Raw genomic sequence first — 16,446 nt, 5'->3', positions numbered from 1 at the left:
TTCCCATCAATTCCCAGTATTAAAGTGGCTGGAGTTGAGTCAGTGTGTTGGCAGCAGCCACTCAATGTTAGTGGTGGCTGTTTAACAGTCTGATGGCCTTGAGATAGAAGCTGTTTTTCAGTCTCTCGGTCCCAGCTTTGATGCACCTGTACTGACCTCGCCTTCTGGATGATAGCGGGGTGAACAGGCAGTGGCTCGGGTGGTTGTTGTCCTTGATGATCTTTATGGCCTTCCTGTGACATCGGGTGGTGTAGGTGTCCTGGAGGGCAGGTAGTTTGCCCCCGGTGATGCGTTGTGCAGACCTCACTACCCTCTGGAGAGCCTTACGGTTGTGGGCGGAGCAGTTGCCGTACCAGGCGGTGATACAGCCCGACAGGATGCTCTCGATTGTGCATCTGTAGAAGTTTGTGAGTGCTTTTGGTGACAAGCCGAATTTCTTCAGCCTCCTGAGGTTGAAGAGGCGCTGCTGCGCCTTCTTCACGATGCTGTCTGTGTGGGTGGACCAATTCAGTTTGTCTGTGATGTGTACGCCGAGGAACTTAAAACTTACTACCCTCTCCACTACTGTTCCATCGATGTGGATAGGGGGGTGTTCCCTCTGCTGTTTCGTGAAGTCCACAATCATCTCCTTAGTTTTGTTGACGTTGAGTGTGAGGTTATTTTCCTGACACCACACTCCGAGGGCCCTCACCTCCTCCCTGTAGGCCGTCTCGTCGTTGTTGGTAATCAAGCCTACCACTGTTGTGTCGTCCGCAAACTTGATGATTGAGTTGGAGGCGTGCGTGGCCACGCAGTCGTGGGTGAACAGGGAGTACAGGAGAGGGCTCAGAACGCACCCTTGTGGGGCCCCAGTGTTGAGGATCAGCGGGGTGGAAATGTTGTTGCCTACCCTCACCACCTGGGGGCGGCCCGTCAGGAAGTCCAGTACCCTGTTGCACAGGGCGGGGTCGAGACCCAGGGTCTCGAGCTTGATGACGAGCTTGGAGGGCACTATGGTGTTAAATGCCGAGCTGTAGTCGATGAACAGCATTCTCACATAGGTATTCCTCTTGTCCAGATGGGTTAGGGCAGTGTGCAGTGTGGTTGAGATTGCATCGTCTGTGGACCTATTTGGGCGGTAAGCAAATTGGAGTGGGTCTAGGGTGTCAGGTAGGGTGGAGGTGATATGGTCCTTGACTAGTCTCTCAAAGCACTTCATGATGACGGAAGTGAGTGCTACGGGTCGTCGTTTAGCTCAGTTACCTTAGCTTTCTTGGGAACAGGAACAATGGTGGCCCTCTTGAAGCATGTGGGAACAACAGACTGGGATAGGGATTGATTGAATATGTCTGTAAACACACCAGCCAGCTAGTCTGCGCATGCTCTGAGGGCGCGGCTGGGGATGCCGTCTGGGCCTGCAGCCTTGCGAGGGTTGACACGCTTAAATGTTTTCCTCACGTCGGTTGCAGTGAAGGAGAGTCCGCATGTTTTAGTTGCGGGCCGTGTCAGTGGCACTGTATTGTCCTCAAAGCGGGCAAAAAAGTTATTTAGTCTGCCTGGGAGCAAGACATCCTGGTCCGTGACTGGGCTGGTTTTCTTTGGTGAGCAGCTGCTTTTGTGATCATAGTCTCGAAGCCACACCCACCCAATGGCATTAGAAGTTCAGAACGAGAAAGTGTAGGCTATATAGAAATAATGACACTCAAATTCAAAATCATTAAACAAAATAATTAGGATTTCTTTCAGCCTTCCAGCGTTCGAACTTGTAAACAAGGCTGCATGGGATTTCTCTTAATGCGACTTCGTGCAGCCAATAGCAGTGTCTGCTTTAGGTATAATGCCGGGATTCGCTTGTGGATTTGACAGTGCTCACGCAGTTCCACCTCCAACACCGTCAAAATATCAGCTATGAGGATTTCGGCTAAAGCAGATCTGATCAAATCGGGCCCTAAAAATGTTGGTGAGCTTGAATTCAATTGCCCCTCCCTGTTGCACACAACCAGCTTCCTTTCTCCCTGTCATAAAAAGGGATTATGGCTGATTTAAGATGAAATTGTCAACCCTGTTATTTTAATTGGCACTTTATAGGCACTTACTATCTTCTTTTTTTAATTTAACCTCTTGAAATGGGAAAACATTTTTCCTCACCAAGATACAGTACCTAATGACACAGCTACAATGAGAGAAATAGTAATGAATTCCCTGTCTCTCCATCAGGGGATGTAGAGAGTGCCCGTAAGGAGGAGGCTGAGACCCAGTCGAATCCCCAGGGTAAGTAGTATCTTAATAAGTCAAACACATCAACCACTAGACTGCCGGTGTTGTGATTGTCCGTTGTTAACCCAGTGTGTCCTTTTCTGGTTGCAGTTCTCAGCAACTTGCTGACTAAATCCTCCTAGATCGTCTGAGATTCCAATGGAGAAGAACCAGAACCAGCAGTTTACCATAACACACACGCACACACTCATACACAGATCCATCCCAATCTTTAGGCCTTAAACTGATTATAGTTGTAAAACTGTGAGATAGTGGTTTGGAGGTTATTAACTTTCAGCACCACGTTAGAGTGAGACCAATCAGTAGTATCTCAGTGTCTTCTAAAGATCACATTTGTAATCCGTTAAAAAAGGGGTGATATTTTCCATCCACTTAACAGCACCGAGACAATGTAGGCCTATTTCTCTGTATACAAGTACTGGGAAGTTCACCTGGGTTCCTGTCATTTTAGCTAACATTCCACTCCTTGCCACTCCTGTCATTTGCCAAAGAGACTGGCTTGTCGACGTTCCTAAAGTTCAAAATGCAAACTGGATTTACAATTACATTGTGATTGGAGGATAACTGTGACGGTTATCGAATCAAGATCAAATCCTCTGATCTTCTCAAGCTCATAATGATAGAATGTTCATATTTGAAGATTGGCGAAAGACAATGAATACAAGGAGTGGCGTGTAATTGGCTGAACAGCAACCAGGCTACAGTTCCCAGATTATTTAGGATAAAATGGACCCTCCTTTATTTGAAATGTTACCGTTGTTTGGTTCTTTACAATGATTTAGGGTTTGATTTAATCCGTATTGCTGAAGATCCATGATATAATACTGATCTTCAGTGCTACAGATTGAATCAAGCCCTTACTGTGTGTGTTGTAGCCTACTCTTCTAGCCTGGTTTCATACTGTAGCCAACTCTTCTAGCCTGGTTTCATACTGTAGCCAACTCTTACATTTTAGTCAGTTAGCAGATGCTCTTACCTAGGGTAACTTACAGGAGCAATTAGGGTTATGTGCCTTGCTCAAAGACACATTGAGAGACTTTTCACCTAGTCAGCTCAGGGATTTGAACCAGAGACCAATCAGTTACTGGCCCAATGCTCCTAACCGCTAGGCTACCTGCCACCTCTGGCTACCATTCTTCTAGTCTGGTTTCATACTGTATGTGCTGTAGTCAACTCTTCTAGCCTTCTCCCATAATGAATGTAGCCAACTACTCTATCATTGTCAAGCCATACATGTTTTGTGTGACAATGAAGGAACTCAGAGAGGAGTTGGCCAAAGCACCAAAAGACTGGAACACCAGGCTAGTAGTGTTGTTCTGTGAAAGCTGGTTAGAGGAAGCTATGTGAGAGCTGGTACGAGGACCGAAGATATCACCCCTGTTGTGTGTTTGCTGGGTATTTGAGGGGCTTAGGGACCTTGTCTAAAATACAACAACGTATGAGAACATTTGGCTCTATTGAAATGTTCAAATAGTATGTGTTACAATATAATGCTGTACTGCTCTGTAAGTGCCTTACATTAGATGTTTCACCTGGGAAGCCTTTTTATGATTCTATCTCACTACTCAGGCCAGTCTGAAATGGCGCCCTATTCCCTCTATAGTGGAATACTTTTGAAGCCCTACTATAAAGGGAATGGGGAGCCATTTCAGACACAGCTCTAGACTCAGGCACGGGTCTTCAACTGCCCACCCAGCAGCTTTCCAGGACCAGAGTTGGAGAACCCAGTGCCTGCTTAACGCCACAGGGTTCACCCAAACAGTACTGTGCTGGCCAGCATATTTTCTTTTCACATTATTTTTTCCAACATGGGTCCAGCAACTATGGGAGATGTGTAACTGGGCAAGCCCAGTACAGCTTGGTTTGGCGTAGTAGTGTGAAAAGGGTATACGACTGTATGCAGTATAACCCTGGGCAGGAGTCAGCCTGGGAGGAGCTCACCACTGAACACACAGTGAGAATGTTCCAGTTCACAGTGAAAGACTGTGAGTCTCTTGGAGAAGCAATTTCTGATTAGCCTGGTCTCATGATCTGTGTGTGCTTTAGCCAACTAACTCCTCTGAATATCATTGTCTTGACAATACTTCTTTTGGAGAATAACTTTCCTCTCCAAAAGAGTTTTATGGTAAGTGTAATGATGATACGGTGATACACAGAGTACTCCACTCTTATATTTAATGAATCTGTCTTTGTAATCGTGTGTTTGAGAATTGTGTGATTTTAATCCGTTAGCACATATTTCTTTTTGAATTGTGTAAATATTGCTGGAGATAGAAATAAAGAAGCTGTTCAGGGGGAACTATGTGTCATGTGTCTGTTGTGTGTGATGGGCGTGACAAACAGTGTCTTGTGGCATGCAGGTGACCAGGGTTGAAACCCAGTCAGTAACATATGGATCAGTGCTGCTAGAGACACAGCTGCCTGTATGAATCAGACATGAAGACATGACCAGAACAGCTTGATATGCCAGGTATTCATCATCATAGGGCGGCCACACACACACACACACACACACACACACACGTGCGCGCGCACGTATACACACGCACACACACACACACACACACACACACACAGAGAGAGAGAGAGAGAGAGAGAGAGAGAGAGCAGTGTGTAGACTTGGTAGTGATCGATAGTGACAGGCCCATAAAGCAAGGCCTGGGGCGTCAGGTTCATTACTGCAGGTATATGTGGGAACCTGCTGGGAAATTCTTCTCAACACACATAGCATCATGGCATCCATAAACCATCACTAGCTAATTAGATCAGCAAGTAAGGGCTTGGTTTTGTTGAATATTTGATTGGAAGTTAAAAGGATTGCTTCACAAGAGACTATTAAACTTCAGTAGTTCAAAGCAAGACAAGTGATAGTAATGAATATTGAAAAGTCTAGTACCTAGGCTATTGTATTGAAGTGAGCCAAGACATAAATGTATTAAAGCTGAAATGTCAGAATGCGCTGTTGGCTAGACTCACATGCATTTGAATATATATTATGTGTGTTGAACATGGAAATTTATATTCAGCTTTCCTATCCTAACGTATCCTCAACTCTAATCCATCTGTTGCACCTGGCATCGACCTCGGTGCTGGAGGAAGGTCTTCTCTAGAGCTGATAAGATTCCCTATTCTACATGACATGTGTGTCTGTGAAGGAGTGCCAAACTACATATTCTGTGAAGGATGCCAAACACTTCCCTGGTTTTGATGCTAATGATTCCCTTGGTTGGATCAATCAAGGGGGGCATCTAGTGGCACAGATTTGGTATTGCATACACTTTGATATTTCTATAGGTAGTCAAGCAACTGCCCCTGTAGTTTTATAAGCAATTGAGCACCCACAGCTGCGCATTTAATACCAACATAGTCTTATATTTGCTCATATGCCTGTAACTACGGTAAAAGGGGGAAGTAGAGTTGTAAAGGTAGTGTTTAGATTTTGGAACTTGAATCAAACGCGTTATTGTGGTTCAGAATTAAGTAAGAAATGGTGATGTGGCAGACAGTATGACTCTCAATGATCCCAATAGCACTGGCTGTTATTTTACTGTATGGTTTGACCTTCTCAACCAGTGGTCACCAACCATTCCTAGTCGATCACCAAACATTTCTGTAAAAAACCTGGATTCAGCAGCACTAGCTATGGGAAGGCAACGTTTTCCGATTTTGAACCATTTCATGTGTCTGAATTAGTGATGGGTCGTTCGGGAACGAGTCGGCTCTAAGAGCTGGCTCTTGTTGGTGAACGTTAGGAGCCGACTCGCATATCAGAAGAGCCGAATCTATTTATAAAAATATAAACAAATGAACATATGAATAATCAAAATATTTAAATTAATAGAATTAACTAATTCAAAGAATGAAAAAATAAATAAAATAATGCTCATGTGCACACACGTTCGTTCTGACTGTCTGCTCAGACTAACAGCCTCGCCTGTTGTTCCTGTCAATCAGACACGCAGTGTCAACCAATGAACCAAAGATGCGTGTGGGAGGGCCGAGCCAACTCACTCACAGTCACACACTTAGCAGCCTAGGAGATTGAGGAAGGACAGCTGTGGAAACAACAGCTGGAAAATGACGGAAAGCAGAGTAGCATTTGGATGCATTTTTAATAATGTAGACAATGTTAGAGCACAGTGTAGAATTTTTCAAAACAAAATCTCATATAAAGCCGGTTCTACGCACAACCTACACCGGAATATGCGAATTGTGCACCTAACTGTGAAGCTAGCTGTAGCGGAGCTTCGATAATCTAGTGGGTCTGCTAGTGATAGTGGTGGAGCCAGGTAACCACTCAGTCAAGTAGGTCTACTCCGCGACCCACAGCAATGCAGTCTTCTAAGGACCAGTCTATGTCTGTAGCAAAATAAGGCCAAATTGATATTGCATTGGATAAAATGATTGCCACCGATTTCCAGCCAGAGGTTTTAGAAATTATAGCAATAGTCTAAATCCAATGTACACTATTCCAAGCAGGAAAACCCTTTCAAAATTACGTATTTCACAACTGTATGAGAGCACACAGGCTTTAGTGCGGGAAAGAGTCCAAAAAGCTACTGCAGTTTGCCTTACCACTGACTGCTGGACATCAAGGGAAAACACTTCTTACATGTCGGTTACATGTCACTTCATTGAAGATTTTCCGAAGTCTAGCTGTCTTCTGGACTGCTTTGAGTTCAGCTTCAGACACACCTCAGAGAACTTGGCAGAGGAACTGTTGAGAGTGGCCAGAGAATGGCAAGTAGATTAAAAAGTTGTATGTTGTGTTAGCGACAATGCAGCTAACATAACCAAAGCCATGAACATTTTAAAATGGACCCATCATCCATGTCTTGCCCACACAATCAACCTGATTGTATGAGATGCTCTGAAGGTGATGAAGCCCACTGTGGACAAAGTGAAAGCAGTTGTGGAATACTTCCACAGGAGCAAAGTAGGTGCTGAAAAACTAAAGTCTACACAACGCCAGATGGGGACGCCTGAGCTGAGGCCTAAACAAGACTGCACTACAAGGTGGAATTCAACATTTTATATGTTGAAGCATTTTTTTGAGTCAAAGGATGCCATCATCTCTACCCTGGTCATTGTCAAGGCACCTGTTGATGCTCTGACCCAAGAAGAATGGGAGGTGATGGAGGAGGTGTGCAGAGTCCTGGAACCCTTTGAGCAGGTCACTGTGGAGATCAGTGGAGAGAGTTACAGTAAGCAGTTATTACTACATCATTATTTAATCCAGTATATTATATGTATATGAACAGTAGATGAGAATGTAGTATCAGTAGATAAAACATGAAATTGAACTAATAAGTTACTGTTCTCTCTTTTCAGCTATGTGATAGCCTCAAAAATGATACTCCTGTGTAAGGGTCTGCAGCGAATCACACACAGCCGCCAGAGAGAAGTAAATGTAACCCCAGGACATGTGACAGAGTTGATGGACACCCTATGTTCATCAATGGACAGAAAGTTCCACAGAATGGAATATAATCACGTGCTATCAGCAACCTCTGCGCTTGACCCCAGGTTTAAGAAGTTAGCCTTCAGTGATGCCAGAGCGATTGATGAGGCTCTTCAGAGAATAACCTCAGCAGCAGGGAGGGACATCCCCAGCAGTCAGTTGGCTCAGGCACCAGGGCAACAGGAAGAAGAGGGATCAGATGAAGCACCAGCAGTAGTGCAACAAACGTCTGCTGTTTGGATGCTGTTTGACGAGAGAGAAACTGGGGATGCAGCACGAAGGAATCCCTCAGCAGATAATGGAGGTCCGATCCTATTTGGAGGAGCCCCTCCAAAGGTCTGCAGATCCTCTGAGCTGGTGGAAGAACAAGGCCTCTGTCTACCCACGGCTTACTAAAGTCATGACAGGGAGACTCTACATACTGGCCACATTCGTTCCCTCTGAGTGGGTCTTCTCGAAAACGAAACAAATAATCACTGAGAGAAGAAACCGCAGCAGCTCGCAATTCTGAATGCAAATCTCTCATAAAAGCAAAATATGGTCAGCATTGCTGTGTGCTGCTGGTTTTAACACGGCAATAAAGAAGAGGGAGAAAAGCGGGACCAGTTTAATGTGATGCTACAGTTTTGCACAGTGTTATTTATTTTTCTTTGATATGGTGCAATATTGTATTATTATGTTGCTCAGATTGTATTCGTTTTGAATTGTTACATTTATGTACACTTTGTTTATGTACATTCAAAAAGTTATACTTTAAATGCACATGTGTAATAGCATCCTTCTTCTTTACATTTATTTAAATTTCTGGGATGCTGCAGTTTTGCTAATTGTTATTTATTTTTATTTGATATGGTGCAATATTCTATTATGCTGTTCAGATTGTATTCGTTTTGAATGGTTAGATTTATATGCACTTTGTACATTAAAAAGTTATACTATAAATGCAAATGTTTAATAGCATTTTTTTTCATAACAAATCAATGCATGTTTAAGTACATTGTGGTTAAGGTAGAGTATGATTTCATGTAATAATTTAATTAGAATTGTTTTAACACCAATCATAGTCAAACTATCGCAAACTGTTTGACTTGAAAAATTACAGAGCCGTTTGGGAGCCAAAAAAGACGTCTCTTTTTGGTGAGCTGAGCCGAGTGAGCCGGCTCACTGAAAAGAGCCGGAATGCCCATCACTAGTCTAAATGTAGAATTCTACCTACACGGCAGGCCCGTGGTGCAAATCAAGTGCAAATCAAGTCTACCACAATCAGGTAGCTCAGACCACCGTGTCTGCACAGTTTCCTCACGCCACAGACTTTAAAAAGAAGCGTCCAAAGCACAGCAAAGTGAGAATTCAAAACTTCAACGAATACAGCATAGAGCTGCTGTTTTTATTGGTAACTTATCATGGTTAAGTTGTTGTTCCACACTGTCAACACTTTGTTCAACACTTTGTTCAACACTTTGTTCAACACTTTGTTCCACACTGTCAACACTTTGTTCAACACTTTGTTCAACACTTTGTTCAACACTTTGTTCAACACTGTCAACACTTTGTTCAACACTTTGTTCAACACTTTGTTCAACACTGTCAACACTTTGTTCAACACTTTGTTCAACACTTTGTTCAACACTGTCAACACTTTCTCAACACTTTGTTCAACACTTTGTTCCACACTGTCAACACTTTGTTCAACACTTTGTTCAACACTTTGTTCAACACTTTGTTCAACACTGTCAACACTTTCTCAACACTTTGTTCCACACTGTCAACACTTTGTTCCACACTGTCAACACTTTGTTCAACACTTTGTTCAACACTTTGTTCAACACTGTCAACACTTTCTCAACACTTTGTTCCACACTGTCAACACTTTGTTCAACACTTTGTTCAACACTTTGGTCAACACTTTGTTCAACACTGTCAACACTTTCTCAACACTTTGTTCCACACTGTCAACACTTTGTTCCACACTGTCAACACTTTGTTCAACACTTTGTTCCACACTGTCAACACTTTGTTCAACACTTTGTTCCACACTGTCAACACTTTGTTCAACACTTTGTTCAACACTTTGTTCAACACTTTGTTCAACACTGTCAACACTTTCTCAACACTTTGTTCCACACTGTCAACACTTTGTTCAACACTTTGTTCAACACTTTGTTCAACACTTTGTTCAACACTGTCAACACTTTCTCAACACTTTGTTCCACACTGTCAACACTTTGTTCAACACTTTGTTAAACACTTTGTTCCACACTTTGTTCCACACTGTCAACACTTTGTTCAACACTTTGTTAAACACTTTGTTCCACACTTTGTTCCACACTGTCAACACTTTGTTCAACACTTTGTTCAACACTTTGTTCAACACTTTGTTCCACACTGTCAACACTTTCTCAACACTTTGTTCAACACTTTGTTCCACACTGTCAACACTTTGTTCAACACTTTGTTCAACACTTTGTTCAACACTTTGTTCCACACTGTCAACACTTTCTCAACACTTTGTTCAACACTTTGTTCCACACTGTCAACACTTTGTTCAACACTTTGTTCAACACTTTGTTCCACACTGTCAACACTTTGTTCCACACTGTCAACACTTTGTTCAACACTTTGTTCAACACTTTTATAAGCAATAAAATGTGCATGTTTCAATAAACTTGCTTTGTTATTATTTGCGGCTTGTCTTTTTTAATATTGAGGAATATTTCACTTTCTCTCGTCATAGGAGTAACAGCATGAATCGGTGCATGAGACGGAAATAATGAATTGTGAGTCAGTGGTGACCTAGTCATTCAGGGCAGGTGGTTCAGCATGCATGTTTTGCATGTTATTTTGGCATTCGTTCGTGTCAGGTATCCGTTTGCAAACAATGTAAAAACAAATTTATTGAGTGAATAAGGCCGCATACAAACATGGTCTTTGTCTTGCTCTCTTGAGTAAGGCAGATCCAAAATGCAGGTGTTTCAGCCTGCTTTCTGTGGTGGAGGGGCAGCTAGCGGAAAATACAGAGCATAGGCGTTGGGAATCTTCTCCCGTGATTGGCTCAGTGTTCTGTCACTCATGGGGACCCTACATCACCGCAGAATCTACAGGGAGAGCTAGGCAGTTCAAACCCCCTTGGGTCCTGTCCTAGATTTACATTATAAGTGCCCATCCAAGAAGGCTCAAGGTCATTGGCCACAGATAAAATCATGTTATATCTACAGTAGCTTTGATTGGACTGATCATGTCAACATCATACTTTCAAAATCTTAGCTGGCAAACTAGACAAGCAGTCATCGTCATGAATCACATCGACAATCTACTGGTACTCTTCATATGAAGAGAAATTATAGATAAAACGTATCGGTGCTCATTGGCCATTGGACATAAACATTACACAACAAGTCGGAAATCCCAAATTCAACAATGAGTGGTTTGGAAAGAATCAGTGGCTAACTGAAAGCGTTGCAAAGCATTCATTATTTTGATTCCCTACCTGCTATTCAGTGGAGAGGGTGTGTGGTCCAAGTATGGGTTTAAGGATTTAAAACGTCTGTCTGAAAGGGTTTATTTTCCAAGCTTATAAGGATAAACATTCAAACGCAACACCATGGGCTAGAAAAGGTTGAACACATTGGCCATGCTGTCCATCCAGCATGACTTCTGCTGCGTTCAAAACAACTGGAAACTCAGAACTTTGAAATCTCACCTCAGTGAGTTCAAGACAACTGGGAACTCGTAAAAAATTAGCTCAGACTGGTAGAATACATTTTGAACAGTCATCCAACTTGGAATTCCAAGTTGGGAACTCTGGCCTCTTTCTAGAGCTCCAACCAAAAGATCAGTGAAGTCATTATTCAACCTTGTTTTTTCAGAGTTCCTAGTTGTCTTGAAAGCACCATAAATCCTGAGAATGACAGACTTTGATGACAATATTTGCCCACAAGAAGGACTGTCGTGCCACCTTCCTATTCAAGTGAACACAGCACAACAACGGTGAGTCCAACAATGTCTTGTATGCTGCTGCATAAATGATGTAATATGCCAGGTAGATATGTATTGCTTACTGTAGCTAAGAAAGTAATACTAAGTGTATGTTGTGTAGTAAGCTGTTAGTAGCCCATGTGTCACACCCTAACAATTTTTTCCCTTTCCCCCTCAGAACTTAGCCTACTGTTCTGACTTGATGGTGCACATGTAGCCTATAGCCTGTTTTAAAGAAATGTAATCATCAAATATTGTAAGAGCTTTCTTTGTGTGCTTATATGCCCCCTTTATTTATCCTACAGTTCTGACTTGGTGTACAGGGAGAATACTGTAAGAACGGCCCATGTTCTTAATTCTGTCACTGTACATTTCAAAAGTGCTGAACAAGTAGTTGTATTGACTACGTCCATCTTAGCTCGCTCGTTAATGTCTTAACAAGCGCATTTGCAAAAAAAGCACTGTCGTTGCACCAATGTACCTAACCATAAACATCAATGCCTTTCTTTAAAATCAATACACAAGTATATATCTTTAAACCTGCACATTTAGTGCATATTGCCTGCTAACATTAATTTCTTATAACTAGGGAAATTGTGTCATTTCTCTTGCGTTCTGTGCAAGCAGTCAGGGTATATGCAGCAGTTTGGGCCGCCTGGCTCATTGCGAACTGGGTGAAGTCCATTTATTCCTAACAAAGGCCGTAATTAATTTGCCAAAATTGTACATAATTATGACATAACATTGAAGGTTGTACAATGTAACAGCAATATTTAGACTTAGGGATGCCACCCGTTAGATAAAATACGTAACGGTTCCGTATTTCACTGAAAGATTAAACGTTTTGTTTTCGAAATGATAGTTTCCGGATTCAACCATTTTAATGACCAAAGGCTCGTATTTCGGTGTGTTACTATGTTATAATTAAGTCTATGATTTGATAGAGCAGTCTGACTGAGCGATGGTAGGCACCAGCAGGCTCGTAAGCATTCATTCAAACAGCACTTTCGTGCGTTTTGCCAGCAGCTCTGCTGTTTATGACTTCAAGCCGATCAACTCCCGAGATTAGGCTGGTGTAACCGATGTGAAATGGCTAGCTGGTTAGCGGGGTGCGCGCTAATAGCGTTTCAAACATCACTCGCTCTGAGACTTGGAGTAGTTGTTCCCCTTGCTCTGCATGGGTAACGCTGCTTCGAAGGTGGCTGTTGTCGATGTGTTCCTGGTTCGAGCCCAGGTAGGGACGAGGAGAGGGACGGAAGCTATACTGTTACACTGGCAATACTAAAGTGCCTATAAGAACATCCAATAGCCAAAGGTATATGAATCGTATAGAGAGAAATAGTCCTATAATACCTATAATAACTACAACCTAAAACCACCAGCTTTCATATGTTCTCATGTTCTGAGCAAGGAACTTAAACGTTAGCTTTTTTACATGGCACATATTGCACTTTTACTTTCTTCTCCAACACTTTTTGCATTATTTAAACCAAATTGAACATGTTTCATTATTTATTTGAGGCTAAATTGATTTTATTGATGTATTATATTAAGTTAAAATAAGTGTTCATTCAGTATTGTTGTAATTGTCATTACTACAAAAAATTAAGAAAAATCGGCCGATTAATCGGTATCGGCTTTTTTTGGTCCTCCAATAATCGTATCGGCGTTGAAAAATCATAATCTGTCGCCCTCTACTCTGTAACCATGTTTGCCAGTTATAGTCTCTTCCCTTTCAAATATTTGTTTTCAACAAAAAGTTCAGGAATAGACCCATGTAATTCCATTTGATATTGCAATGGTTGTTTTGTTTGTGCAAAGCGCCGTCAGTGTGTCTGTATATTGTCTATAAATGTGGATCCTTGTGATTGTATTTTTCTTCCTTTTTAGACCACATAGGCCTAATAAAATACTTCAAATGGTAGGCTTACCAATTCTCTCTCTCTCTCTCTCTCTGTCTCTCTCTCTCTCTCTCTGTCTCTCTCTCTCTCTCTCTCTCTCTCTCTCTCTCTCTCTCTCTCTCTCTCTCTCTCTCTCTGTCTCTCTCTCCGTGTGTGGTGACTTAAAGAAGAGCAAAGTTAAGGCCTCAACATCTTGCTGAATTTATCTGAACTTACATCTATCTGAATTTCTGTCTGTGTCCATTTTGAAAGAGCTGAACAAATAGGCCTACCTCATTGCAGCTCATTTGCTTGCACTTGCTTATACTTAGAGCTAAGTGTTAATGATGTAAGAATAAACATTTACTGAACATAAACGTAATAATGGCTGTGTATAGTTCTAAAGTCAAAACTAATTTTGGCATTATTGAATGTGAATGCGGTTCTTATCCACAAGGAGTCAGTAGTAACTACATTTGCCATATCAGCTATGGTTTTTAAATAGGCAGTAAATGAGGCTGAATGAACTGTTTTGCTGCCAGACAAGGCTCCGCTGATAGCCAGGTGTAGCGGTGGTAAGGATTCACTACATGGTGCTGAAAGTAAAGTTTTGCTGTTGGGACAGCTTTATGTTTGTGGGCCCCGTTTGTCACCGTTGTAGTGCAAATAATGTATTGTTTATTGTTGTGTAGTGGCTTTGCTGGCATGCATCTAAAAAATAAATGTTGAGTTTTCCCCATCAAGATCTACATGCTAAAATCGCCACTGGTGCGAGTTAAGTTTTGCCATCTGCTGGAACACTGTGTCCCCTTTTCTCAGCGGAGGGAGGGAGAGAGAAGGGACGGTGAGTTGGGTGAGAGGCAGCTTCACTGCTGCTCCCTCCCTCCAATCAGACTGACCATCAGATGCAGGCCATCAGTCCAGTAAAAAAAGCACTGCCTCACAAGTAATCAAATTATCTATTGACAATGTGATTATGCATAGTCACTTCAACTATACATTCATGTACATACTACCTCAATTGGCCCCCGCACATTTAACCATATCTACATGTTCATACTACCTCAATCAGCCTGACTAACCGGTACCTGTATGTAGCCTCGCTGCTGTTATAGCCTTGCTACTGTATATAGCCTCACTACAGTTATTTTTCATTGTCTTTTTACTGTTGTTTTTATTTCTTTAATTACCTATTGTTCACCTAATACCTTTTATTCACTGTTGGTTAGAGCCTGTAAGTAAGCATTTCACTGTAAGGTCTACACCTGTTGTATTCGGCGCACGTGACAAATACACTTTTTGATATTGATTTGATATGCCTAACATGTTTAAATATAATTTCAAAATGAACAACATTGGCAAGGCAATTCAAGTGTAGCCAATACGCAGTGCTAATGCATTGGGCCTATAGCCAACGACTCAAACCTCATTGCTACAGAACTGTTTTTAATTGGTTAATGTTGCATAAGCTGTTTATTAAGTCATGTTTAAAAACAATCTGAGTGGTTGATCTGAGTGGTCGATCTGAGTGGTAGATCTGAGTGGTAGATCTGAGTGGTAGATCTGAGTGGTAGATCTGAGTGGTAGATCTGAGTGGTAGATATGAGTGGTAGATCTGAGTGGTAGATCTGAGTGGTAAATCTGAGTGGTAGATCTGAGTGGTAGATCTGAGTGGTAGATCTGAGTGGTAGATCTGAGTGGTAAATCTGAGTGGTAGATCTGAGTGGTAGATCTGAGTGGTAGATCTGAGTGGTAGATCTGAGTGGTAGATCTGAGTGGTAGATCTGAGTGGTAGATCTGAGTGGGGTAGATCTCGGCATGCATTTTGACTCAAAAAGTGATCTTGAATCCGAAAAAGTTGGTGACCACTGTTCTGGAGTGTCATAATAAACGTTCATCCATCCTCACGCTCTTACACATTACGCAACACTGACAATAATGAGTGACTTGTTTCCTGACACGAAAAAACTGTACATTTTGCAGAAATGGCCTGTTGTTGAGTTCAGAGTGACTATATTGTGCAGGCCATAGTCTACTTTGTGCCTTTACCTGGAGCTACGGAGAGACAAGCTTGAGGATGTATCAGTAAGTCGGCTGTGTAGATCAGAGGAAGATAAGAGAGACAATTGTATCTGTTGTTCACAAAACTAACTATGTCCCTTTAACTGAACGTTCTACAACGTTTCACCATCCTGAACAGTCCGATGCTATAGATCACTGAGATGAGTTAGTGCTGACTTCACACACCCCAGAATAACAGAATAACGTTCATCCATCAATTGATGTCAATAGGAATGTAAAGGTTATGGAGCACCGTTTGTCTCTAAGGTATGATCTATTTCTCCCTCAGACTGTCCCGTGGTGTTCCATGAGATGAAATGTTCAGAACCGTTAGACAGAAACACAATTAATTTACCTGACGGACAGAGGATCACATATATTCTACATTATACATACATCTTTATGTGAACGTTCTGTAAAACTGATCCCTTCTAACCCCTAACACCTAGGTTCTGCCTGCTTGCCGTGCTGCTGCTCCTGGCCACAGGAAGTGATGTAACAGTGTCAGAGGAGGACAGGAAGCCCAACTTAGTCCTGATAATGGTGGACGACCTCGGCATTGGGAACATTGGTTGTTATGGAAATGACACCATCATGTAACAACGGCAACCAGGAAATCTGCAGTTGTCCCAAAAACACCTGCAGTCTGCATTTGTAACACTTGCTTCCTCTTCCTCTTTTAGCGCATGAGCCAGGCAAATTTGTGTTGTTGGGCTCACTTGGAGTGACAATATCTCATAGTGGCCTATGTCCCCAAAGTTGTAAAACGTGTGATAGCAGTGCAGCAATTGGAGCGACGGGCATCATGTACCC

The 16,446-nt window shown here is 42.2% G+C and overlaps 1 protein-coding gene across 2 annotated transcripts in view; it reads left to right on the top strand.

The window, feature by feature from the left end:
- LOC110520353 (fibrous sheath CABYR-binding protein) overlaps window positions 1-4,555 on the top strand; it is a 31,889-nt gene extending 27,334 nt beyond the window's left edge. For both annotated transcript variants that reach the window (XM_036974882.1, XM_036974881.1), the window contains exons 9-10: window positions 2,197-2,250; window positions 2,347-4,555. In XM_036974882.1, the coding sequence (XP_036830777.1) occupies window positions 2,197-2,250; window positions 2,347-2,378 (86 nt within the window). In that variant the 3' untranslated portion in view covers window positions 2,379-4,555. The remainder of the gene's footprint in view (window positions 1-2,196; window positions 2,251-2,346) is intronic.
- Window positions 4,556-16,446: the final 11,891 nt, after the last annotated feature.

The sequence above is a fragment of the Oncorhynchus mykiss genome, chromosome 3 (assembly GCF_013265735.2).
Source record: "Oncorhynchus mykiss isolate Arlee chromosome 3, USDA_OmykA_1.1, whole genome shotgun sequence".
Lineage (NCBI taxonomy): Eukaryota > Metazoa > Chordata > Actinopteri > Salmoniformes > Salmonidae > Oncorhynchus > Oncorhynchus mykiss.
Note: the sequence above shows the minus strand (reverse complement) of the source record. Positions and strands in the feature narration are given on the sequence as shown.